Below are 25,006 nucleotides of genomic sequence, written 5' to 3'. Positions count from 1 at the left end.
AAAAGCAAAAGAAGAAACAGCCAGGATCATCAACACCAACATTAACAGCCCATGTCAGGTGAACCACAACCACAGATACAAACTTCAGTCAGACTCAGAAAGGGGTCACAGCCCCCCTGCCCCAGGGTCAAGATCAGCAAGGTTCGGGGTGTGTGGATTGCATTCCAGAGAGCAGGATGTGGAATTGGAGTTGAAGTTAAAGGAAGGCAGATGCAGCTGGGCAGTGGAATCTGTGACCTGGGGCTTTGATCTGGGGGCTCGGCAACTGGTTCACACGTACAACCTGTTGCAGTGCCCCGTGATCACATGATCACCATTAGTGACCTTCCCTGCCGCCTTCCCCAGAAAGTCACTGGGGTAAGTCCCCCCCCCCCGCACACCCTCCCCCAGCCCTTCTGCACTCACACTGCACCAGCCACTTGCACCCCCATGCACCCTTGTTGTTCCTCTCGCACACCCCTGTGCATCCTCCCCAACCCTTGCCACACCTCCCTTGCGCATCGCCTCACACCCCCTCGTAGCCTCCCCCACCCGGCAGCAGCCACTTACCTGCTTGCAAGCTGCCCGGGGCTTGCGACTTCCTGCTGGCGTCCCCACTGACTTGGTTGTGGGAAGCCAGCAGGAAGTTGTTTTGCTTAACAACCGTAGGATTCAGTTAACGGCAGCAACTGGGACTGCAGGGATTGCTGTCACTAAACGATGTGGTTGTGTTTTATGACCACATCGCTTAGCGATGGAAATTCCAGTCCCAATTGTCGTCATAAGTGGAGGACTACCTATATAGTTTTACTAAGCTTTAAAACATTACAATAAATACAAAATAAAAATTAAATAAAAACCTAAGCTATTATATAAAAGCTATATAGTAAAAAGTCCCAAGAAAACGCTATACTGAAATACTTATGGGAAAAAGAGGAAAAAAGATTTTAAAAATCTGGAAAACACAAAAGCTCCTTTAAAGACAGAGAACAACTAACAGTTCTAAACACATGATTTACATTTAATTCAAAACACCTAGATTAAATCTTTTTTGTATTTGCGTGTGCGCATGATATGCACATGCATACATTTACGAGCTATTTAAAGATAAATACATATGAGGCTATTAAAAATCACGTAACTTTCTTCAATTTCAATTTCAGTTTTTAAGTGCTGAATTAAACCTCAACCAAACTGAATCACATTGTCAGGCGTTGCCGCTCCTTCGGTACACAGCTAGCAGAAAGGCTGAGGGCTGATAACCACCCTTAGGGGCCCAGGGTGCAAGCATTCTTCCATAAGTACATAATCAGCTTTTTTGCAACGGCCCAAGCTAGGTACATGAAAAGTTATTCGGAGACTCAACGCTTCCAGGTTTGGGGGATATAGTTATAACACAACGTATTTATATATTTAAGCCTTAATTGGCCTGCAAGACTATGTGACGATACCTAAGCGATCAGGACGAACAGACACGCCCACAGTAGATGTTCCGTAGTTCCACTGAATGGGTTGTTCTCTCCAGCAGAGAAACAGTCGGAGCCAGCCTTTTCTCATCATTCTATGCAGGGTCCAAGAGACCCCAGAGAGAATTTCTCGCCGAACTAGATACATTCCTAGGTCCTCAGTATTTTATTTGGACCCCATCAAAAGCATTTTCCATGTCCGACGAAGTCAACGTCAGAGACTCGCGTCTACTGGCGTGTAAGGCTGGAGTCCCGTGTCCTCTGCAACTGGACACCCGTTCGTGAAACCGTGCCGCCTTCTGGCCAGCGTAGCTCAGAATCTCGGACAGAGATGCTGGGCAGCCCCCTGGCCACTGGGTAGCACCTGTTCCAACTTCCGGAGGGACGATGATACTGGCTCCTCGTACCCAGCTGTCCAGCCTTTGTTTCCATGGAGAGCCCAACGGGTGATACCATCAGGCTGGCCCTTCCAATTTCCCCACACCTGCAGCCCCAGAGATTTCCTGCAATGCTCAGCCGAATCATCTGACCATGCAATGGAAATTTCTGAAAGATTTATTATATTTAAAAAAGCATGTATCTGCTCACTTTACTAGGCTTGTGTAAAATATGGATTGATATCCTATCAAAAGTATTAATTTACTTCATTGCAGCTGTTTCAAGTGAGAAGCCAAAATTTTCCTGGGTTGTCCTCCCTATTTCCACTGCGCTGGTTTCATTCCATGTCCAAAGCGTAGGATTGGCCCAACCCAAGAGATCTAAAAGCTTGGAATGTTTCCTGGTGTTTTGTTTTTTTTAATTTAAGTTTTTCCACGTTGTGATTCACACGCCTTTTTCATCCAGGAGGCCTGGGCTGTGATCTTAACAAAAATAAATGCTCAAAATGTACCCTGAACCCAAATTAGTTAAACCTCTGTTTTCTTGGAAAAACCTGTCACACTCTCTCCCTGGCTGTTCCACAAACTGACTCTTCCGGTAGGGAAGAATTAGAATAGCCTCTCCTGCTGATCAGGGTAATTTTGCCCGAGACCCTTCCCCAGGCTGTGGAGGGTCCCCCCCGCCGGCCTTGGGAAGGATGGAAGGGCTGCCTCTTCCCTGCCGGGCAAGGGGGGCCTCAGGGAGGAGACAGCACAGAGCGGTCCCCCAAGGCCTTCCTATTCTACGGGCAGGGGTGGGGGGGATCCCATTTCTTTGTGATTTCCGACCCCAGAAGCACAGCAGAGAGGAAGCTGCTCGGCATGGAAATCCAAACAACGTCCGTCCCTCTTCCCTCTAGCGTACATCTGCTCCAACCAGATCATGGGCTGGGGAGAAAAAGCCATCGAAATCCGCTCAGTGGAGACAGGGCACCTGGACGGCGTCTTCATGCACAAGCGGGCCCAGCGGCTGAAGTTCCTGTGCGAACGGAACGACAAGGTAGCTGAGGGGGACCAGGGCCGTTCATGTGCCGAGGTGGGAGCCCCGGCCTGCCGCTGCTCAGCTTCCTGCACAGAGGGGAGTTGGGGGTGAGGGCGCCTGGAGGGGTCCCTCGGCCAGCCAGGGGGCAGGGGGCACACTGGCCCGGCCCAGCCAGGGAGCTCGCTTTCCTCGGGCACCGGGCGGGCGCATCTCCCTCTCCTCCTCTGGGCCCACCTCCCCCACCTTTCCCCTGCAGGTGTTCTTCGCCTCGGTCCGCTCGGGCGGCAGCAGCCAAGTCTACTTCATGACACTGAACAGGAACTGCATCATGAACTGGTGAAGCAGGCCGCTCATCCTGCTCTCTGCCCGGCGCCAGCCAGCCAGCTGAGGGAGTCGCCGGGAGGGAAGTCGGGTGGGCCGTCCCAGCAGCCACTGAGGAGGGTGAGGCTCCTGGGGCAGGCCAGCTGGGGGAAGGGGCTCTTGGCAGTCGGAGCCTCATCCTGACAGAGCCCCCGTGCCCCGCCCCGGCGCCTCCCCCGCCACTCGCTGTCTTGAACTGGAGCAAGAACAACCCTCATCCCAACTGCATGGGGGGGGGGAAGAGATGATGATGATGATATGAACGGCACCCCCCTGCCACATACCCTCACACTCATGCGCACTCAGCCTTCTGGCACTGTTCTGTTCCTCCACCAGCTTTGACCCAGGCACCGCGGTCCTGAAGGCCCTTCCTCCCAAGGAGGCTCTCCTCTGCTCTCCGGGAGTCCTGGGGGCAGTGCTGGCTGTCCCCTGGGGACAGGGGGTGGGGGGAGCTGTTCTTCCTCCTCCTGGCCCCCAGCTTTGGGCTCAACATGGATGTATATCAGAATTCTCCCCCACCCAACCAAGAGGGGGGCTGTGTATATTTTGCTTTAATTATTCTTTTGTAATGGCAATTTAAGTAATTAACTAATGAAGCACTTTAATGGCCCAGCTCATCAGGGTGGGCACGGGGCACCCGCAGGGGCCTGGGCCACATTCCCCGCTCTCCTCCTCCTCCTCCTCCTCCTCCTCCTCCCGTGAGGCCTCTGCTGGCCTTAAGAGCGGGTGGGGGGCCTCTCCTTCTCCCAGGCAGGAGGGGGTGCTCTCCGCTCTCCTCCTCCTGCTGGCTCCCCCACCCCCTCCTCCATTTTGGTTAGGCTTGGGGTGCTTCCACAGGGCTTACTCTGGTGATCCGCTGGTGCAGACGCAGGCCAGGAAAAGGCTCCTGTTTGCAACTGTTCTTGGGCAACTTGATTTCTTGTGCAGTTCGCTTGCATTTGTATATAATCCCCTCCGCAACCTCTCTGTGGAAAAAGGGGGCCACCCCACCCGCCAGGAATCAGCGGGGGCTTTGGCATTTCATCTCTTGATAAAAGAACCAAAATCTGTGATCCCTCTTGTCTGGTTGTGCTCCTTTCTGCACTGTGGAAAAGGGAAGCCCCCTCTTCTGTCTTGGGGCCCCCCTGGCCTTACCTGGACAAGGCCCCGGAGGGGTGTTTCTGCTCAGCTTTGGGGGAGCAGCTGGCTGGCTTCCCCTTAAGGCGAGGCAAGGATGGAAGCCCAATTGGCCGGGGGGGGGGGCAGGAATGTGGGTGGCCCTAGCAGGAGAAGGCAGGCGCAGGGCCTCTTCTTAACCTTCTACCACCATCGCCAGCCGGCCAAAGGCTCAGTTTCCCTTCCATGAAGGCCATGAGAGGGACCTGGCAATGTTAACCGAAACTGCAGCAATGTCTGGGCCCAAAATGCCAGCCAAGTGAAGCGAACTGCAAATGGTCTTCATTCAAACGACATCCCAACCCCCAACTGGGGAACTGGATTAAGAGCCCAGAAGCAGCAAACGCAGGCAGGCAGTTCTCACGAGACAAGCTGGTTTTATTCCAGTGCAGATGCTCAGGAAGGGCGGCCTACCTGTGCCCCACCCCGAAACTCCCGGCTGCACCGGAGGGGTGCCTCTCCAACCAGGGTCTTCAGCCGCCGTCCCCGCCCTTTTGTGGGCAAACATGCAGCTGTGTCAGAGGGTGGCTGCCACCCCCCCCCCGCGACAGTGAAAAAGAAGTGGCTGTCCTGCGCACTGCACTGGGCCCCAGACTTGGGGGGGGCATTCACGGGGCCCTCGCTGCTCCAGCGTGCTCCAAGCAGTAGCTCCAGGTGTGGAGGCTGCCCGCCAGCTCCTTGCTCCTGTTTGGAAGGCTGCTTGCATAACCCCCACCCTGTGCAGAAATGCCCACAGGGGACCAGAAGGCTCCGTGCGAGTCTCCAGCAAAGGCGCCACCCGTCATCCACCCCTGGCAGAACTTTGCCCAACTTCATCAGCTCCCAGGATTCCTGGCATCCTCAGGAAAAGAGTGCCCTCTCGTGGCAGCGGGGAGCCCTGCTGTCGCCGTGTGATCTGCTGCATTCAGGCAAGGCCGGGACATGATGCGCGTGCTCCTCCTGTGGGCGGTGGCGGCTGCTGCTGCTGCTGCTGCGAGGGACTTCGGGCTGTCCGCAAAGGGCCTTCCTGTGCCATGTGCTCTGAAAAGGAACAGGCGGCCCGGAAGCTACAACCGACCGTTTCACAGAAGTGTGGGGGTGGGAGGCTGCCGGTCTTCGCAGGAGCCTCCTTGGGGGCAAGTGTGTCTCTGTGCTGGGACAAATGGGGAGGTGAAGTGATTGCCCTTTCCCCCCCCCCCAGTCCTCCCTCGGGTGAAAGCCGGCTGGGTGACTTGGGGCCAGCCCCCCTCTCAGCCCAACCCACCTCACAGGGCTGCTGTTGCAGTGAGAATAGGAGGCCGGAGCGTTACATGCACTGCCTTGAGTTGTCCAAAATAAGACGGGACGTCAATCTAATAGCAACGATAGAGGGAGGCAGTAGGGACGGGAGCGGAAAGGAGAGGGCGGTTGCAAGATTTGTGGAGCAAGAGCTGCCAGAACTGCTGCTGAGGTCGTTTGAGTTCAGCGTGTTGGGAAGAGGACACGTCTCTCTCCCACATGCATCCTGCAGCTTATTTGGGTTTGACCACCCGGTCAAATGCTTGAGGATGGGCCTCTGCAGCTGCCCTCCTGAGCAGAGTAAGCAATGCTGGCGAGAGCCTTTCCTGGCTCTTCTGGCCCTGTGCCTTCACGGCGGCCAGTCAACTGGCGCCTGGAACCGGTCGTCCCCTGCCCCAGTCGGACGGCAGTCCCCCTGATTGCAAGCAGTCTGGCCAGTGGATGGGAAGGTGGAACTGCAGGCCTCGAGCCGGAGGGCGACAGTTCCCCCTGTGCTTCAAGCAAACTCTCCCCCCCCCTCTTTTGGACATTTGGGCCTTCCAATCATCGGGGTTCTGACTTGCTGGGCCCTTATAAGGAGTCCGCAGCATATTTTACTCTCACGGCCCCAATGGTGTCTCTGCCCCGGTCCAAGCTGTAGGAGGAGAGCCTGTCCTGCCCGCGTCCCCAGGGCCACTCACTGGCAGACCCTGGCAGGCTGATGAGGAGCCAGGTGACGTGGCGGGAAGGGCCAATCCTGAACTTCTTGCAAACGTGATAGATCTGGGGCCCGGCCATAGGACTTGGGGCTTCAGCGGTCTTCAGCCGCCATTCTTTTGGGGTGACTTTCTGCCATTGCTGGTTTCCGACCAGACGTGCCCCAGGGGCCCCTTGCAGAGCTGGTTGGTACCAGCTCAGGTAGGCCCAGCCCAGCCAGCAGAGCACCGCCAGGGTTGGCAGGGCCACAAGCGCCAGGCAGACAACATACAGGATCAGACGCAGAAGGCAACAATAGCCAGCTGGCCAGTTTGCTGGGGACCCTTTATGAGTGGCCACTCCAAGAACCCGGACGGGCAGGGCAGGGCAGAGGCAGTGAACAGCGGGCTTGGAGGAAGGGGGTGGAGAAGGGTAGCGGGTGGAAATGGAGGCAGAAATTCTGGGTGAGGTTCTGACGGGCGCGGTTGAGGGGACAAGGGCCAGAGTGCTTGGAGGACGCCTGGCCACAGTCCTTGCCGGAGGCAGAGTACTCTGGGGAACAGGTGCTGTGCGCATCGGGGCAGTGCTTCTGTGAGCAAAAGCGGTGGGGGAGGTTGCTGTCGCTGCGGTAGGGACGCTGGAGGTTTTGGGTGGGGCAGTTGGGGGGGGGGTGGTCGAGGAGCCTGGTGTGGGGACGCTGGAGGTTGCGGTTGGCCTCTCCACAATGACACCAGTGGTGGAAAGGGTGAAAGTAGCCATGGTTATTGTCGTGGGAACATTAACAGCGGTTGATGGAACATGGCTGGTGGGGGTGGAAGAGAATGTGGAAGTGCTTGTGGTCGTGGGAGAAGCACCGGTTGGGGTGATGGCTGTGATGGGGCTGTGCGAAAGGCTGGAAGGCGCAGGGAGCAGGGTACTCGGGGGGACACCCGTGGTGGGCTTCAGAGAGGGAGGAGTGGGAGCAAGAGTCCCAGGGTCGTCTGCAGTGTGTTCTCCATCTTCCATCTTTTCTTCATCCCCAAGTTTCCTGCAGGCAGCCTGGAAATGCATGACAGGCTGGCCTTTCTCCTTGGGTGGCTCGTGACACTGAACGCTCCCTGGCTCGTTCTCCGTGACCACCTTCTCGGAGCCCTGCTCCTGCACAGATGTGCGAGTGTACACGCTGATCTCATTCTCGAGGATCCAGTCCCGCAGGTACACCAGCTGGCAGTCACACCGCCAGGGGTTCTCTGCCAGGTAGACATAGGCATACAAGGCCTCCTCAGAAAAGAAGCCATCTGGCACGTGCCGCAGCCGATTCCTTTCCAGCCGCAGGATCTCCAGGTTGGGCAGCTCGGCCAGCAGGTCTGGGGGCAGCGCCTCCAGGAGGTTCTCTGATAGGTCCAGGTCCCTCAGTTCCCGCAGGCCCTGGAAGGCTCCTGAGGGCAGGCTCTGCAGGCGGTTGCCTTGGAGCTCCAGGTCACGCAGCTGGCCCAGGCCGCGGAAGCCCCCCTTGGGCAGCTGGGAGATGTTGTTGTGCCCCAGGGCCAGGCGCTTCAGGCTGGGCAGTCCTGGAAAAGCGGGCAGGCTCTCCAGGCCATTATGGGACAGGAGCAGCTGCTGGAGATTGGGCAGTGGTGTGCTGGTATCCAGGGCTTCCAGGCTGTTGTTGGACAGGTCCAGCTCACTCAGCTGCTGCAGGTGCTGGAAGAAGGCTGTGGTAACCTGGGCCAGGCGGTTGGAGCTGAGAAGCAGGATCCCCGTGTCCTTGGGCAACCCAGTGGGAATGATGGTCAGCCCCTTGCCCACACAGCTCACCTGGAGCAGATCCTTGATCTTGTTCATCTCAGATTCGCAGTGCTCTGGGGGAGGCATGGCTGCCGCCACAGCAGCAAAGAGAACCAGGAGGAGTGGGGCCAGCAGACCCTGCAGCATCTGTGGGAAGTCACAGAGAGGGTCTGAGGGTCAGCATTCAAGCCATGGCTGTTTAAGAGGGGTGGGGTGTCTCGGGCTGGGTATTGTTCTGAACTCGGAGTGGATGATGTAGAAGTTTGCATCCGCATCCCTCTGACCTGAGGTATGGAGAATGGGGACCTCTGGGGCCTGATGAAAAGCCCCAGGAGAAAGAGGGCCCATGCAGAAGTACCGAGGAAGGAGCAGCTCCCCATGCCTGGGACCCACCTTGGAGAAGACCCTTTAGAGGCCTTTCAGGAAGGCGAGTGACTGCTAGGAATTTGCCGAGCCTCAGCACTTCCCACTGAGCCCAAAACAGAGAGGCAACTGGGTCTTCTTATAGGACTAACAAGCTCAGTCTCTCTCAGTCTACAAGGATCCTGAAGGCTTCTTTACATCAGCCCATCCCTTGGTTGCAAACAGTTGTTAATGGCAGCCCCCTCTGGCTGGCCTTACAGCTTCTTTTCCAGGCCGTGGGGGGTGGGGGTGTCCAGGAGGCCCAACAGCTCTATCAGCATTATAAGCCTAAGACCGGGGCTTCTCAACCATGGCAACTTGAAGATTGTGGACTTCAACTCCCAGAATTCCCTGCAATTGATTGATCATGTGCCATCATGTTGGTGTTGATGTGACCACAGAGATTGACTTTTTCCAGGAATCCACCTTCATAACCATTATTTTTATTTGTTTTTCAAATTTTATTACTGCCCATCTCCCCCAAAAAGAGGGACCCTGGGCGGTTTTATTAATTGAAATTAAAATGGAGGTTTGGATGTGAACTAAAACAGATTCCATTACTGATGCTAATTCAGGAGTTTTAGACCCAGCCAATGCATCTGGGTCCAATTGTGAATTAACTGACTGTACGGTCATTTTGCGGTGTTAAGTAATTTACATTCCAAAACTTCCAAGTACGTCTTGCAGCCTTTAGTGCAGGAAATGCAGAAGAACTATGGCTAAAAATGGGGCTGAGCCCACTGTGATATCAAAATCCATGATGGATTTTGAACACCTGCAATATCTATCAGAACAGTATGTATGTATGTATTTATGTATTTATTAAATTTATATCACCGCCCATCTCCCCCAATGAGTATATGGATACCATTTTGATAAATTCTCTACATCCCTTTCTGCCAGTGCTGAGCACCAGGACTGGGATAGCTCCTAAGCTGCTGCAAAGGTCTGATTCCCGGTAGAGAGTCTGAACCTATAGAATAACATCTGGCTACTCACATCTGCGGAGTCCCCAATAGGATGAAACTGACTATCTAGTCCCTGCCTCCTGGTAATCAATGTAACTATCTTCCAGAATGAAGCTAGGGTCAGAATAGTAAGCCACATGAAAAAGCTGAACTTCTACAAAAACCAATCTCCCATCTTTACATGAGAACTGTAATTTAAATAAAGAAAATCTAGGGGAATTGTCCTCACCATAAAGAAGTTCTTAATAGCTTAGCAACCTGATTAAACAAGCCAGATGTGGTTTAATACCTCAGAGGAAGACCTCTGAGTAAATATATCACTTGAAAAACAATTTTAACTTTCCCCATGAGAAAAGTGGAACTTTAAACAATTTACTTAGATTTTCATCTGTGATTTTAAAAAACTGATAAATGCAAAGCCACATGTGAAGAAAGTTTCTTTAGAATAATTATTCCCCCACCCCCCCAAAAAAAAACCTCCACTACCCTTGGACAGCACTGGATAGACAATAGGTAAAGGTAAAGGCTTCCCTTGACATTAAGTCCAGTTGTGTCCAACTCTAGGGGGCGGTGCTCATCTCCGTTTCAAAGCCGAAGAGCCAGCGTTTGTCCGTAGACACTTCCGTGGTCATGTGGCCAGCATGACCAAACAGAACACCGTTACCTGCCCGCCGAAGCGGTACCTATTGATCGACTCACATTTGCATGTTTTTGAACTGCTCCGTTGGCAGGAGCTGGGACTAGCAACGGGAGCTCACCCAACCACCGACCTTCCGATCGGCAAGCTCAGCAGCTCAGTGGTTTAACCCGCAGCACCACCATGTCCCACTGGATAGACGATACTGTACCAATATTAAATTGACTATAGCCTCTGTAAGTAAAGGGGAAGATGCTCTATTCAGTCAGCAGAAATAAGGCCTGGGGCTGGCTGCAACTTGGAGCACAAACTTCCTGCAAATTGTAACTTAAAGAAAACAAAATAACCAGACCAATAAAGCACAACCTGAACACTACTCTGTCTGATTATGCAGCAAAAGTAAAGCATAGATTTAATGGATTGTATTAGATCAATAGAAAAACTCCAGGCTAAAATTTGAGGCATCTTTAAAGACAAAGCCAACAAGAAAAGGAAAAGGTAAAAGGCTTTTGACTGCGTAGGGTGCAACAAACTTATAACCAGCCCTTCCAGACATTAATGTTCCAGGCCATCTTACCTGCCCACCAAAGTATTTGTATGGTGACCAGAAAGCAGGAGCTGGGACAGAATATAGGGCAATGGATCCAGTGGTCCAGAATAGGGAAAGGAGCGCACCAAGGCCGTATAGCCTGTATTTACTTAAGTTATATGCAGAATGTATCATGAGAAATGCTGGACTAGGAGAAATAGAAGTTGGAATTAATAAACTGCTGAGAGAAAGACCCACAAACTCAGATATGGCGATGATGCCACTTTGATGGCTGGAAGAAAAGTAGACGTAAGGGATCTCTTGCCGAAGGTGAGACAAAGGAGTGCAAAAGCTGGTCTGCTGCTCGATATAAACAAGCTATGTCAGAAGGCAAAGCCAGCCCACTGCAGATAGGCAAAGAAGAAGCTAAAGTAGTAACAGACGTTATCTTCCTCAGCTGAAACATTCATGGGGTGGTGACTGTAGCTGTAAAACAAAGCAATGCCCGCTACAATCGTGACGCATCTGGATCAAAGGTTGCTGTGCAGAAGCATCAAAATCACAACATTGTCAAGGCCACTGTCTTCCCGGTTGCAACACGGCTGTAATTGCTGGGCCGTCAGGAAGGCTGAGTAAAGAAAACCGGATTCCTTTGAATTGTGGTGCTAGGCAAAGGCCTTGATCTGAAAGAAGGTCGTATCATTTAGGACCAGATGAAGAAAACCAGCGTGCTGACAGGAAGCGTGAGTAACAAAGCTCAAGCTTGGAGGGTTTGCACACGTAAGGCAAAGGCAAGAGAGCCACAGAGAAGATGCCGTTGCTTGGGGAAATTCGGAGCAATTGGAAAAGGCCGTCAGAAGACGCAGCAGCTCCCCCGAGCGAGCATCCCGGCTAAAGGAGGCATCTGGCCACTGGGAGTCGGAAGCAGCTGCGTGACTAAGCCACACGACTATTCTGAAATGTTCAAGGAATGCAAGAAAAATGTATTACTGGTTTTGATGGAGACTTTACAACCCAGAAGCAGCAAAGGGTATTTATGCCCGTTGAGTCAGCTGAGAGCGTTCCTGACTTCTGGGTCACCTCCATCCATGCTGGTGCAGAAGATAAACCCTTTTTGCTCAACTCGAGCTGCTGCCATTCCCGAAACCCCTTTGGCTCATCGGAGGGCAGCCGCGGCTTCTGGGGCGGAAGGCACGACCGGGGCGGAAGGCCAGCGGGCAAAGGCGCTCTCGGGAGACGCCTCTGCCCAGGGGAGCGGCAGATTCCCGGGAGGAGTGTGTGGGCATTGTGGGCCACCCAGAAGCCTCCCGGGGTTTTAGCCAGCTGCATCCTTGTCCTTTGGCCTCCTGACGTCTCCGCTGAGTGCCAGGGCTGCTGCAGCCACGGGGGGGGGGGGGGCGGGGGGGGCTGGGGGAGAAGACCCACTCGGGCCCCCTGCTAGCGCTGTGAGGCTCTGGGGAAAAAAGATGCTTTGAGCTGAGATTCAAGGTCACCTCGCAGTTGATGCGCATCTGCAATCGCACAAAGCTGCAAAGCGGAGCTGCCTCTCTTCAGTCCCGCCAAGCCCCAGCGCTTTCTGGCCTGCTGGCATCCCGTCTGGGGGACCCGGAGCCTTTTTTCCTGGGCTCGTGGTCTGACAGTTCCTTTTTCTTCCAATGGTTTGTTCTTGCCCCATGAACCAATGCCACTGCCTGCCGCTTTTCTACTTCACCACAGAGAAGCCTACCACGCAGGGTAGGTGTTCTCCCCCCACCACGCTCCTACCTTGCTCTGATGCTCCTGACTTGCACACTGGCTGCACTCCAGGCCCAGGCTGCGGCTCAGGTGGTGTTGCGATGGCTGGGGAGCTCCCCCCCCCCGCCGCTTCAGGGTCCTTTGGGGGAAGTCCCCTGGGGTTAAGGGGCCTTCCAAGGGGATCGCATGCCTGAGGGCTGGCAGCCCGGCTGGCAGAGACCTGAGCAAAGGGAGGCCCGGCTCGGTTGCAAGGCTGCAGGAGCCGGGAGCCTCTGCCCCCTGGCCGCAAGGGTGGTGGTCCTTCTCTGCCTGTCCCATCTTAGCCACAAGGGTTGTGTGAATGTGGCGTCCTGCCCTCCCCACGGAAGCCAGATAAAGGCCGGCTGCTAGGGGTGGGGTGGGGGGGGTGGAGGGATGGGGCTTTATCTGTCCGCCCAGATGGAGGCCTGGGGAGGAAGAGCCTGGCTGGTTTTCCAGCCCTCCCTTGGTCCCTCTCCCACCAGCCAGCTGCTGCTGGAGCCAGCCCTCCAGGCCCACCAGCAGGTGTGTGAATTCAAGGGACTGCCTTTGCAGGGGCCCTGGGCTTTGGGGGTTCCCCTTGAGGTAAGAGCACCCCAGAAGGAGGACCTCCAAGCGGAGCGTGCAGAGCATCCGGCAAAGGGCAGGTTATTTCCGTCAGAACCCTGAGAAGGGATCTCTCACTGGGTCAGCCAAGCCCTTGATGGCCTCGTTGCGTCCGGGAGACTTTTGGGGGGAGACAGCTCCCCGTTCTCTGGCACAGGGGGTCCCCCATCTGCTTGCTCCATCCTGGGCCCCCAAAGACGGGTTGGCTTCATCCACCCAGGTCACAAGGCCAGGCGACTGCTGCTCGGGGCCCTGCCATGCCCTGAATCCCGCCCCTGGGACAGTGACCGGTGCCATGCATTGTGTGAATGCAGATGGCCAGGCTGAGCATCTCTGGCACATGCAGCCCGCATTCAGAGACAGACGTGTTTCTACCCACCACTGTCCCCGGCCCCCCAGTTGCTAGGGGTGAAGGTGGATTGCTGGGGCAGCACAGCTTCTGACAAGTGGCAGGGCCCCCCCAACCTGACTGATGTGGAGGGGTTGCTGGGGTGGGTGGGGAGGGAGAGCTTATGTCTCCAAGTCTCTAGTCCTCATTCATTGCCACTGACCCTCGTGCTTGGTGCAGATTTGACTACAGGGGCGGATTGCCCAAACTCTTCTGAGGTGTGGCCCATGGCTCAGTTTTTCATCAGGTTGGGAATCGGGACTCGGGCACTGCCTTCCCTTTGCTATCAGCTTCAAGATGCTTCAGGTTCCTGGGGCCTTGGGCCTGCCCCTTAGGTAGGCTGGCACTTGGGATGGGAGGGTGGGCTGGGTGGGGTCCACATGCTGCCATCTCCTGCGGGTCGGCAGTCAGCAGGTCGGAGGGCAGCTCCTGGCCAGCTGCTCCTCTCCAGGCTGCCCTGGGCCAGGGGGCTGAGCATGGAGTCCAGCCAGCTTCAGGAGCACTCCCAGCAGCAAATCCCCAGGCAATTCAAGGCCAGGCAGGTGGTGTGGGGAGAGCCAAGCATCTCCCTCCACCACTAGCTGCTTCAACATGCATGCCAGGCATGTGCCAACAGGTGCAGGAGAGCTTGGGAAGCAAATGTCTCTGATGCTGGAGTGGGGAGGACATCCGGTGCCCCGCCCCCTGCCACCAGGAGCAGCCTCAAAATAGCTCTATCCCCTCCGCAAAGCCAGTCTCTGCAGGCTCACCATGAAGGCGGTGGGCAGCCTGGGCCAAAACCTGTGGCTGGGGCTGCTTCTCTGCTGGGCAGCCCTCGGTAAGGAGAGGGGCAACGGTTGGCTGCTTGGGGGAGCCACTTCCTGGGACCTAATCCTGCCCCCTCCCCTCCCCCAGGGTCTCCAGAGGGCAACAAGGAGCTCCAGCTCTTCAACCGCCTCTTTGCCAACTATGACAAGTCCAGGTGGCCGGTGCGCAGGGTGGGCGAAGTGCTGAAGATCTCTCTGAAGCTGACCCTCACCAACCTCATCTCCCTGGTATGGAGGGCCCCCTTCCCCAGCTGCACAGCCTGGCCTTCCCCCACTGACCCCCCAGAGGGAAGGGGAGGACAGTGGTACAAAGGGGTCTGCTGACTTCCTCCCTCCCTCCCTCCCTTCCAGAACACCAAAGAGGAGACCCTCACCACCAATGTCTGGATTACTCAGGCAAGGACCAGCCCCGGACTGTGAACCTGCCAGATGCTGGACAGCCAGCTGGCCGCCCGCAACTTGGGGGTCCCCACAGGGGCTTCAGTTGGCCACTGCCCCCCCCAGCCTTGCTGCAGGGGCTTATCTGCCCCTCCCACCCCAGAGAATTTGCCCCTGCCAGGCCTCTGGAGCAGCCACCAGCTTCCGTCTCACTTGGGCCCCACCCCACCAGATGGGGCAGAGGAACGGGGGGCTCTCCAGGGGGAATCTGCCTGGCCGGGTGGGTCACCTCCCCCTCCTCTCCCCACATGACCTCAGGAATGGGTGGACTATCGGCTGAACTTTAGCAGCGAGGAGTACGACAAAGCCCTCCGAGTCCCAGCCGACCTGGTGTGGTTGCCGGACATTGTCCTGGAGAACAAGTGAGTGGGGGGCCAGGGGGGGCTGTCGAAGGGGAGGCAACCCCTCCTAACACTGCCCTCTCCCCCAGCATCGATGGCAACTTTGACGTGTCCTATTCTGTCAACGTGCTGATCTACCCCGGGGGAAACGTGTACTGGCTCCCCCCCGCCATCTACCGCAGCTCCTGCCCCATCGAGGTCACTTACTTCCCCTTTGACTGGCAAAACTGCTCCCTCGTTTTCCGGTGGGTGAGAGTCGCTGCTTCCGGGGCCAACCTGGCCCGGGACGGCCCTGCTACTCTGACGCTGCAGCCGCAGAGTGTGGGGGGGGGGGACTGCTGCAGAGACAGGTTGGCAGCCAGGGGAGGCCCGGCCTTCCTCTGAGCCCAGAAAGAGGCCTCATCTTCTGCCTCCCCAGCTCGAAAACACACAACGCCAAAGAAATAGAACTCCAGTATGGACTTGATGACAATACCCAGGAACCAGCGAAGCAGATCATAATTGACCCAAAGGCTTTCACAGGTAGCTGGGGGGATGCTCGCATGCTAACCCCGGAAGCGGGGGCCAAGGCCCCTGGCCCTGGGTGGCCCTGGGTACCCCTGACCTCGGGGGACCGGGTCCTCTGGGGAACCCAGGCTCGGAGCTGCCAGCTGGAGTGCCAGGAGGACCTTTGTTTCAGAGAACGGGGAGTGGGCCATCCGGCACCTCCCAGCCCGCCAGCTCCTGGCCCCCACGACCGGTCTTGAGGCCCCTGGCTTCTCCGAGATCCACTACTTCCTCGTCATCCAGCGCAAGCCTCTCTTCTATATCATCAACATCATCGTGCCCTGCGTCCTGATCTCCTCCCTGGTAGTCCTGGTGTACTTCCTGCCTGCCCAGGGTGAGGGGCTGTGGCGTGGCGGCTGGGGACACCCAGACAGGGAGGTGGGGCTGCCCGGGGTGGGTGGGGAGAGCCCCCTCTGAAGGGAGAGGGTGTCAGGAGGCCCTGAGCAGCCTCACAGCTCTTGCCAACGGGATTCCTGCCTGGCAGCCGGAGGACAGAAGTGCACTGTCAGCATCTCGGTCCTGCTGGCCCAGACGGTCTTCCTCTTCCTGATCGCCCAGAAGGTGCCCGAGACGTCGCTCAGTGTCCCCCTCATTGGCAAGTGAGTGGTTGCCAGCCTGCAGCATTGGGGAGGGCCCGGAGGAATGGCCTGGCCCCTCCCGTTGCCTTTCTCCTTCTGGTGGCAGGTACCTGCTCTTTGTGATGACAGTGGCCACGCTGATTGTCATGAACTGTGTTGTCGTGCTGAACGTCTCCCTGCGCAGCCCCAGCACCCATCTCATGTCCCCGAACCTCAAACATGTGAGGAGGAAGGCCCAGGGCCAGGGAGGGCACCCGTTACTTGTTAAAGGGCAGAAAATGATGCCAGGATGGTTTGGCCGAAGCCAAGTGTGATGCCAATGCAGATATGGACACTCTCTTTAAACTTTGTGCTTCGGTGCTGAGAGATACGGCAGAAACCCTGTAGGTTGTTCCACTTCTTAAGGCTTCAGCAACAACCCTTTCAGATTTTAACACTTCAGAGTAGACTATTGCCAGTAGACTATGGCAGCCTTGTAGATGACCTTGTCGAATCTCAAAGTGCCAAGCGAGGCCATCTCCTCTTCGGGGGAGATCATCAGAAAATCCCAGCCAGAAGCAGGAAGGCAGCAAGGCAAACTCTGTCAGGGCCTCCAGACGTCCACCCCATCACCCAGTTCCTCTCACAGGCCGGAAGGAAGGAACACCAGGAGAAAGGAGATTAAAGGCAGGAGATGAGCAAAGGAAGGCCTCCCCCTCTTCAGTAGACAGTCTAGCCAGGAAGGCAAATTCAGCTGCTTGCGCTTGATTTTCACCCCCTAGGTGTAACCTGCAATCGTTTGCTCCATTTCCCTCATCAGCCCCGACCCCCTCAGTCTTCAATCGACAACTCTGTAGATCCACCTACCTCCCTGCATCCTGATATCCGCTGCAGATATTTTGGGTTCTCGGCACAGCAACCTCTGCACAGAAACGCACATGCCACAGCCCCAACACGCTGCTAACCGCAAGGGTTCCTTATACATCTATCCATAAATATGTTAAATAAGTAGCCTTTACGGTCTGCAGAAGCTGGAGTTACACCAATCGCTCCTTCCCATGGCTTCATGCATAGGGTCAGCCACACAGGCTGAGAAACCCAGCCAGCTGGCACAGAGTCAGTAAATATGGAGCAAGGTGAATCCAGTCCTACGCATTTTAATTGCCAAGTACTTTGGACCATTGTTTAGAAAAATGGGCAAGTCTGGCTTGGAGGGAACGGCAGCGGTAGGAGCAGAGGAGGAGGGGAGGCAGCGCGTGGGCTCTCTTGCCCTCGATGGGGCCTCTTCCTGTGCCAGTTTTTCAACTCTCCTCTTCTCCATCAGCTCTTCCTGAAGATCCTCCCACACTACTTGGGCTCCACCATAGGGCCAGCAGGGGATGAGCCCCAGGACGCCTCCCGCCCTCGCCGGCACAGCTCCTTCTCCATTATGGTCAAGGCCGAGGAGTACATCCTAAAAAAGGCCCGGAGTGAGATCCTGTTTGAGCACCAGGGGCAGCGGCACGGGCTGCAGAGGGCACCCAACTATGGTGCGTGCGGCTTGGGAGCGAGGGGACGGTGATTCAGGCGGGGGGGGGAGAGGCAGACAAAGGGCAGGTTACAAGAAGCAGGATGGACTCCTCCGGATGTCTTGCCTCCCGCCTGCCTGGCTGCCCGCCCAAGGTGAGGGCTATCTTAGCAGAAGACCAAACATGATCTTGCCTGGCCTTGCCCCGCTTTGCCCTCCAAAGGAAAGCTGAGCTCAGGCAAGAGGTCTCCGCATTCCTGAGAGGACGCACAGTCCCAGTCAAGCCCTTGAAATCATACACTGGGGGGGGGGGCACTCAGGTCGCCTCTGCGTGGCGGAGAGGTCTCTAAGATCCCCACAGAAGCCGCCATCATTTTCAGCTATGAATAGGACCTTCTTGGCTCCCTGAGATCGCTGCCAGCTCCCTCCCGTGTTCCTTGCTTCTGCGACATCCGAAGCCCTGGAGCTGCCAGGGAAGAATTGCCAGCACTAGAACGATGCGTAGCAGTGCAGCGAGGCCAGAGGGGGGGGCAGAAATACCCCCTACAAATGAATGATGGGGCAGCACCGGCACTCCCCAACAGGCTCTCTTATTTCAGCACCAAAAAAGTGAGACGCAGAAGCGCTCTGCAGCCAGGTGTGAGTGAGAGAGAGGGGATTACACTTTAATTTTCACAGCCTGCCTTCCCACCCAACCCTCTCCCCCCCAGATGGGCTGGATGTGCAGATGACCACCGTCTTGTACAAGAACCTATCCAGCCTGGCACCGGAGATCAAGGAATGTGTGGACGCTTGCAACTTCATCACCAAGAGCACCAAGGACCAGAATGCTGATGGGGCGGTGAGTCGGTCACTGCCAGCTCAAGGAGAAGCTGCCCCCGCTCCGTCCCCCCCTCTGTCCTGACCCTGTGCAATGTCTCCCCCTTCCAGGAGATCGAGAACTGGGTGCTGATTGGGCAGATGATAGACAAGCTGTGCTTCTGGATTGCCATCTTGCTCTTCACCACTGGCACTCTTGCCATCTTCTTCATGGGGCACCTCAACACGGTGCCCGAGGACCCCTTCCCAGGCCAGGAAGACCAGTAGGGTGGGGGCCTCTCTGCAGCCTCACGTTGACCTGGCTGGACGTGAAAAGAGGCTCTCCCCCACCCCACCCTGCTTGGTTTGTGGGACTGCCCAGTCCCCAGCCCAGACAGCCAAGCAGATAGAAGCCGGGGGGGGGGGGGGATCCAGGCACCACCGGCAGCCATTCCTGCGGAGCTGCTCAGGGGCTCTGCGCAGCCCCAAAGCTCACCCCCCCCCAACATGTCTGAATAAAAGCCAAAGACCCTCTGGACTGTCTGAAGCAGGCTTTTCCCCCCTTGCGAGCCTTGTCTTGTCAGGTTGGGTGTCTCTGCCCCAGGCCCACAAGGGAGCAGAGCATGGCACCCCCCCCATCCAAAGAGTTTCCTTTTCGATTATTGCCCTGGCCCCACCTCTGGGAAACCCCCCCCCCCCCCGCTTCCCTGCAGGAGCAGGAAGAAAGGACAGGGCTCTGGGGCTGCATCTGGCCAAAGGCTTCCTGGCTGTGGCTCATCCTGCCAGCCAGACACCCGGAAGACAAGGCAGGCCCTGCAGGACTCAAACATGTCCCTATGTCTGTCTGTCTCGGGGCCCAGAAGAGCCAGGCTACCACCTGAAACTGGAATTGCGGAGGGCAGCCCTTGCTTCCACTCCTCAGTCTCACCACATTTTATCATGAAGCCACCAGCCTTCACCACTTCTGGAGGGGGCAAATGCCTGCCTGGGGCCGGACATCCTTGCTAGATACCAGCAGGCGCCCACCTTCCTCTCCTACCCACTTGTCTTTGGTCCCACAACCCTCCCTTATCACGCTCCCCTTTGTGGCTGTTTTCCAAAAACCAGGAAGCTCCCTTGCTGGGTGGCAACTGCACAGCAGCCTCGCCTGCCCCATTCCTGCTCTGCTGCATCCTCTTCCCCTGTCCAGCAACACTTCACTTTCTGCTCCAGAAGGAGGGCCACCCTCGCCCCCAATGCCCACTCCACTTGCTGGACTTTGGCTTCAGGGCTCCTGCCATTTGTCTGTGCTTCCCTCTGACTGGGGCAGGAAGACGGGAGCCCCGTTGCCCCCATTTCTCCTTCCCCCCAGCAGGCCCCAAACAATGCATTTCCCACAGATGCTGCAGGGTCTGCTGGCCCCCTCCTCCTGGCTCCCTTTGAGCCTTCCAGGGCCTGGGGGAACTGAGGGACCTGGGCCTGTCGGAGGACCTCCTGGAGGCACTGCACCCAGACCTGCTGGCCAAGCTGCCCAACCAGGAGATCCTGCGACTGGAAAGGAATCGGCTGCAGCACGTGCCAGATGGCATCTTTTCTGAGGTGGCGTGTCCCTACGTCTACCTGGAAGAGAACCCCTGGTGGGGCATCTGCCAGCTGCTCCACCTCAGAAGGGCCAGCCTGTCATGCATTTCTGGGGCCCCTGCCATGCAGAGGGAGGGAGGGAGGCACCCCAGCACCACACAAGCCGCCTCAAGACAGCTCCTCCGAATGCATCTTCCGCAAGAGCTGGACAGGAGAACAAGGTGGTGTCTGCACGGCCGGCTAGCTGCGCCGCATTCTCCGATGGGCGATGGTGCTCCTGAGGGTTGCACACCTTCCTGGCCGCGCTTTAGGCCAAGGCTGCTCTGCTGCCTCTGCCTTACTCTGGGCAGAGGGGATGCGGGAACCCCCCAGGCAGGATCCTGCCCCCACAAAAGGTGGCATGTCCCACACTTGGAAATCAGGAGTCCCCTCAGAAGAGGGCTGGGAGGGCTTCCCCAAGCAGATGGGCAGCCAGGATGATGTTCCCTTGGCCCCCCCCAAGAGCACCCACCCAGAGGCCCCTTGCTCCGGCTCCCCCTCTGGCCCCACAAGACTCAAGAAAGGGGGCAGTCGCTTCGGACCATGATCACATTTACTCAGCTGAAAGCAAAATGAGGCGGCTGCCGGATTCTGCAGCACCCCCTCCTGCAGGTCCCGGGCCCAGATGCTTCCCCGTCCTCAATAAATAGTGTCCACTCCCCATCCTGGGAGGAGTCAGTCCGTCCTCATGATTGGTGGGACAAGAGAGGGGCCCCGGCCTTTCCGTCTGCCCTTGGCTGGGGGGGCATCAGGGAGACGGGCCCCTCAGGTCCCGAGAAAGAACTTCCCGTAGAACTTGTTCAGCTGCTCCAGGAAAATGAACGTCAGGACGGTGTGGGGGCCGAGGCGGGCGTAGTAGGGCGTGAAGCCCTTCCATAGGCTGAAGAAGCCTTCGTAGCGGACGACCTTCACCAGCACGTCCTGCAAACGGAGAAACGCCACAAGGCCGTGAACAAGCAGCACGACACGCCAGTCCGCTTTGCATCCCCTGCCCCGTGTGGACAGAGGGCCAAGAAGCTCCCCATGCGGCAGCGGGCCTTTGCCAGAGGCCGCCTCTCCTCCAGCCGAGCCTGGGAGGGAAAGAGAAAAGGCCACAGCAGCAGCACCACTACCCCAGCACAAGGTCACCAGCCCGTGGGTGTGCATGGCTGGCCTGGAGCCCCACCGCCCGGTCCCTGCAGAGTCGGCCCCCCTGCCCGGGGCCTGCTAAAGTCCAGCAATGCCCACCCTCCCCTGGCCGCCTCCACAGCCTGACCCTCCCTCCCACGAGGAAGCACGGTGGGGCGAGGGAGACACAGTGCGGCCGCATCACCCTCTTCCGAGGCAGGCCCCCCACCCTGGCGGCCCAGGCGAGGCTGAACCCTCCCCAGCTCATCCAGGTCGTCCCTGGCTTCGGCCTCTGCAATTTCACACCTGCTCAGGGTCCAGCCTGGGAACTGCTCCGTGAAAACACCAAACCCGGCCAGTGGTGCCAAAGCCAGGGAGAGTCCTCAGCCCTACACTGAACCAGAGGGCCATTAAGGGGGAGGCACAAGGATCAGCCCTGGTCTCCACTTTTCCGGGATTCCAGTAACAACTGGGAGGGAGGGAAGGCTGATTAAATCTGCAGATGGTTGGGGTGGCTAATATCCCGCAGAAGAAATAGGCTAAAAGTAACAGCGTTTAACAGGAATACATTTTTCACTTAAACCAAACGCCAAGGTGGGGGGCCCTTGGCTTGGCTGCAGGACTTGCAAAAAAGGTCTTGGGACAGTCCAGCGGTTTTAGACCACATCGACAGAAGGAAAGTTTCCACATCATGAATTGTTCTGGTGGGTTTGGAGCAATCCAGTCAAACTCCAGCACCCCACCAGGTTTGGGCATCCCAGAGCACTTCCAGAAATCGGGAACTGGAAGGAGAGCCACCCCCACCCTCAAGAAAGGCCCCCTTGAAGCTGGAGGGAGCGCCCGCCCCTCGGAGGGCAGCATCTGCTCCCTTTCACGAGGGATCTCCACGCCCAAAGGAATCCAAAGGGGCTGACAAGCAGCAGCCAAGGCCAGCTGTCCCTGACCAGTCCCGAACCCGGGCAACCAGCCCCCGGCCATCTCGGACGCTTCGGCTCCCTTTCTGGACAGCAGACGGGACCCGGGAAAGCTCCCCGTTGCTCCTCCAACACAGCCAGAGCGGACACACCAAACGTGCCTGGCAGAAGGCCTCTTCCAAACCGCTGAAGGCGGTGGGAAGCCTCTGCTGGGCGGTCTCTGGAGCTGAAGGGCCCTGGCTGCCCCTTCCACCTGAGCACGGTTCCCAACCTGCCCCCCAGCTGAGGAGCCAAGCTTTTGCGTGCTGTTGTGGGGGTGGAGGGAGCAAGTCCCCAGCGGCAGCCCCCCCAGCGCAGAACATGTTGCAGTCCTTCCAAACCCTTTCTGTGGCCTGAGCAGGCTTTGGTGCGGGGAGTTAGGTCTTCCTGCGGCCAGACCGTGCAGTGATTTGGTGCTGCCGCCGCCACCGCAGACCTGCCGCTTTGACTTGCGAGGAAGCCCAGCGTGTCAACGAAGGTGCAGTTGCAGAGGAGCACTCAGATGCCCCCCCTGTGCACAAGACAAGGGCAGGTGCAACAAGACGCAGGCCGACCACACTCACCAACCCGTTTCGGTACTCAGGCTTCCCGTCGATCATCCGCATGTTCTGGATCCTGAGGAAAGGCAGAAGAGGCGGGGGACCGTCAGCCGGAGGGAGAGGCCGGGCTGCAGGGACCCTGTGCCCTGGGGAGGCTGCCAACGGCCCAGCCAAAGCCATCGCTGCCCCCAACCTAAAGGTGACCGGGATTTCTGAAAAAGGCCCAGCGCAGCGTTTATCGACCCAAGCAGCTGAAGAAGCCGGCGCTTCAGTCTGCGCATCTGAGTTGCCAAGGCTGGGAAAGGCTGGTCTGGCAGATTCCCCCGGGCTCTCTCTCCCTTCTCCATAAGGGCCCCCGCCGGGCAAGACGGCCTCTCGCCTTCGGGAGAGGAGCCTGACCTGGTCTTGGCGATGTCCACTGGCATGGAGGCCGCCGTGGTCACCAACCCACTAATCATGCTGGCACAGAAATGACATAAGATGTTGTCTTCAAAGTACCCTGAAGGTGAGGCAAAGGGAGGGGGGGCTGTTGCTGCTGCACCCACCCCAAGTGGTGCTGCATCGTCTGGGCCAAGCCTCTGCCCAGGATCTCTGCGCGAGAGATGAGCCGCTCAGCCAGGGCAAGGTGAGGCCGCCCCCGGGAGCTTCCCCCTTCCCCACTGCTGCAGGACCAACACCCCCCACCCCGCCCCCTGGTGCAGACAGCAGCCAGGGGTCCACTCTTTCTGCAAGAGCTTGCCAGGAGAAGGCAGCCCGAAGGGCAGGCCCTCAAAAGGCTCCCAGGGCTCCGCCCTTGCCTGGAAGCACAGCCCACGTACCCGAGTCCAGGAGGAACTGTTTCGACTGGGAGTAGGACGCCAGCTGGGCTGCGTTGACTACCACTGCCCGAGCCATGGTGGGGATGCATCCCTAGGGCAGAAGAGTGGAGCAGGGAAGGCGGTGCTCAGCCCCCTGTTGCCCGCCTTCCAGGGGGAGGGGGCTCTCCCCTCAGGGGAAAGGCAGAGGCCCTGGGGGTAGGCCAACAGTGCTCTCCTGGCAGAGGGGACCGGGCAGGCGGTACTGCTCTGCAAGTAGGCCGGGGAATGAGCTGGGCATGGGGCCCCAAGGTGCCATCCAGGCTCCCCTTGGTTGCAATCCAAGACGGCCCCGGGGCCACCCGGCAGCTGGCCCGGCCCGGCTCGGGTCCCCAAGCGAGAGCGTGGTGACAGCACAGCCAGGGCTGAGGCAACATACTCGTGTCCCAGGACGCCTACCCTCCAGAGTGTGGGGATCCCTTCCTCACGGGTCATCCGCAGGAGCGCATTGAAGACGTTGGTGTAGCCGCGCCGTTGGTCGACAGGCAGCCTGCGAGGGAGACAGAAACAGAGGGGGAGGCCGGTGGCCACTGCCCAGAAGCCCCGTGGCGCCACCTGGCCCCTCCCGCGGGGGGCACCCACCTCCCATCTGCAGTCATGCGGATGAGCGCCACTTCGGCGGGGGTGCCCACGAAGGCCCCGGTGGCACCGGCGGTCATTCCGATCAGCGCCTTCAGGAAGAAGCTGGGGGGCGTCCCGTCGGCGGCCGTGAGCTTCTCGAAGAGGACGGTGTAGATGCCCAGGCGGGTGGTGGTGTAGGTGGCCTGGCGGAGGAGGCCGGCGGAGAGCCTGCGGGCGGGGGCGGCAGCAGCAGCAGCAGAGCTCAGCGCCCGCCCGCAGCGCCCCCCGCCCGCCGCCCCGCCGCCGCCCGGCCGGCCGCCTACCCACCCGGTGTAGATGCCGCGCACGCCCTCCCGGCGCAGGATGCTGCCCACCGCGTGCAGGCTGGTCTTGTACTCGCGCGTCTTGGCGCCCTCGCCGCTCAGCTGCATCCGGTTCTTCACCAGGTCCAGCGGCTGCACGAAGACCGTCGCCGCCATCCTGCGCGGCAGCGGGAGACACAGATGGAGAAAGGGAGGGAGAGGGAGGGAGGGGCGCCATGCGGGGGGCGCCCGGGCCCGGGAGGCGCCGCGCGGGGGGGGGCGGGGGCGCGCGCGCGAGCCTCACCCGGCCAGGCCGCCGAAGAGGAACTTGACGGACTTGGGCGAGGTCTTGGCCTTCGCGGGCCTCGTCGCGCCTCCCGCCGCCATGCCGGCTCCGCTCGCGCCGGGATCAAGGTGACTCGGGCGGGGGGGGACGGGCGGGGGGGGGCGGGACGTGGGTGCGCGCGCAGCGGCGGGCGGGAGGATTATGGGAGTTTGGTCCGGGGCGGAGTCCAGTCCGGGGGAAGGGGCTGCGGGCGAGAAGGCCAGCCGCGAGCCCGACCCCCGACGCGCCCCCCTCCCCGCGGCGCCAGCCGCCCCTTCGCCCCCGCGCCCGGCGGAGGCTCTGCGCCTGCCCGGGCGGGGGGAGGGACGGGCCCCAAGGCCCTCCGTGTCCGGACTACAGCTCCCAGGGTTCCCGGCCCGTCGGGGTGACGCTGCCGGGGTGGGGCGGAGGGAGGAGGCCCGCGGTCCGGGGAG

General features: G+C 58.4%; 4 protein-coding genes across 11 annotated transcripts in view; 2 read left to right on the top strand and 2 right to left on the bottom strand.

Annotated features, from left to right (window-relative positions):
- Nucleotides 1-4,257, top strand: part of MINK1 (misshapen like kinase 1) — a 29,843-nt gene extending 25,586 nt beyond the window's left edge. For all 7 annotated transcript variants that reach the window (XM_063301785.1, XM_063301791.1, XM_063301788.1 and 4 more), the window contains 2 exons: nt 2,722-2,861; nt 3,100-4,257. In XM_063301785.1, the coding sequence (XP_063157855.1) occupies nt 2,722-2,861; nt 3,100-3,183 (224 nt within the window). In that variant the 3' untranslated portion in view covers nt 3,184-4,257. The remainder of the gene's footprint in view (nt 1-2,721; nt 2,862-3,099) is intronic.
- A 1,354-nt stretch (nt 4,258-5,611) lies between these two features.
- On the bottom strand, nt 5,612-12,978 carry GP1BA (glycoprotein Ib platelet subunit alpha). Its single transcript, XM_063302932.1, has 2 exons — nt 12,358-12,978; nt 5,612-8,204 (listed from the first exon to the last, which is right to left on the bottom strand). The coding sequence occupies exons 1-2, from the start codon at nt 12,976-12,978 to the stop codon at nt 6,186-6,188; spliced, it is 2,640 nt and encodes an 879-aa protein (XP_063159002.1). The 3' UTR covers nt 5,612-6,185.
- Nucleotides 12,979-14,073: 1,095 nt separating this feature from the next.
- CHRNE (cholinergic receptor nicotinic epsilon subunit) lies at nt 14,074-18,825 on the top strand. Of its 2 annotated transcripts, XM_063301802.1 has the most exons (12): nt 14,074-14,156; nt 14,234-14,373; nt 14,497-14,536; nt 14,837-14,945; nt 15,014-15,169; nt 15,343-15,446; nt 15,604-15,804; nt 15,955-16,069; nt 16,155-16,269; nt 17,352-17,556; nt 18,245-18,375; nt 18,465-18,822. In XM_063301802.1, exons 1-12 carry the CDS (start codon nt 14,090-14,092, stop codon nt 18,618-18,620), a joined length of 1,539 nt encoding a protein of 512 aa, XP_063157872.1. In that variant the 5' UTR covers nt 14,074-14,089; the 3' UTR covers nt 18,621-18,822. The 2 variants fall into 2 exon arrangements, with proteins under 2 accessions (XP_063157872.1, XP_063157873.1); XM_063301803.1 differs by lacking the exon at nt 15,014-15,169 and having other exon boundaries at nt 18,465-18,825.
- Nucleotides 18,826-20,466: 1,641 nt separating this feature from the next.
- On the bottom strand, nt 20,467-24,687 carry SLC25A11 (solute carrier family 25 member 11). Its single transcript, XM_063301815.1, has 8 exons — nt 24,552-24,687; nt 24,273-24,425; nt 23,967-24,173; nt 23,784-23,874; nt 23,349-23,439; nt 22,930-23,029; nt 22,555-22,606; nt 20,467-20,852 (listed from the first exon to the last, which is right to left on the bottom strand). The coding sequence occupies exons 1-8, from the start codon at nt 24,632-24,634 to the stop codon at nt 20,697-20,699; spliced, it is 933 nt and encodes a 310-aa protein (XP_063157885.1). The 5' UTR covers nt 24,635-24,687; the 3' UTR covers nt 20,467-20,696.
- Nucleotides 24,688-25,006: the final 319 nt, after the last annotated feature.

This window comes from Candoia aspera, chromosome 4, assembly GCF_035149785.1.
Source record: "Candoia aspera isolate rCanAsp1 chromosome 4, rCanAsp1.hap2, whole genome shotgun sequence".
NCBI lineage: Eukaryota > Metazoa > Chordata > Lepidosauria > Squamata > Boidae > Candoia > Candoia aspera.
This window is presented reverse-complemented; position numbering and strand designations above follow the sequence as displayed.

Bases quoted from the DNA above. Each gene is read 5' to 3' on its own strand.
- SLC25A11 (XM_063301815.1), bottom strand. From the start codon at position 24,634: ATGGCGGCGGGAGGCGCGACGAGGCCCGCGAAGGCCAAGACCTCGCCC. The intron at 24,426-24,551 runs GTGAGGCTCGCG...GCTGCCGCGCAG, and splicing joins CTCTTCGGCGGCCTGGCCGG to GATGGCGGCGACGGTCTTCG. The intron at 22,607-22,929 runs GTCAGGCTCCTC...GCCTTTCCTCAG, and splicing joins GTGGACATCGCCAAGACCAG to GATCCAGAACATGCGGATGA.
- GP1BA (XM_063302932.1), bottom strand. From the start codon at position 12,978: ATGCTCTGCACGCTCCGCTTGGAGGTCCTCCTTCTGGGGTGCTCTTAC. The intron at 8,205-12,357 runs GTAGGAGCGTGG...GACTTCCCACAG, and splicing joins GTCAGGAGCATCAGAGCAAG to ATGCTGCAGGGTCTGCTGGC.
- CHRNE (XM_063301802.1), top strand. From the start codon at position 14,090: ATGAAGGCGGTGGGCAGCCTGGGCCAAAACCTGTGGCTGGGGCTGCTT. The intron at 15,805-15,954 runs GTGAGGGGCTGT...CCTGCCTGGCAG, and splicing joins GTACTTCCTGCCTGCCCAGG to CCGGAGGACAGAAGTGCACT. The intron at 16,270-17,351 runs GTGAGGAGGAAG...CTTCTCCATCAG, and splicing joins TGTCCCCGAACCTCAAACAT to CTCTTCCTGAAGATCCTCCC.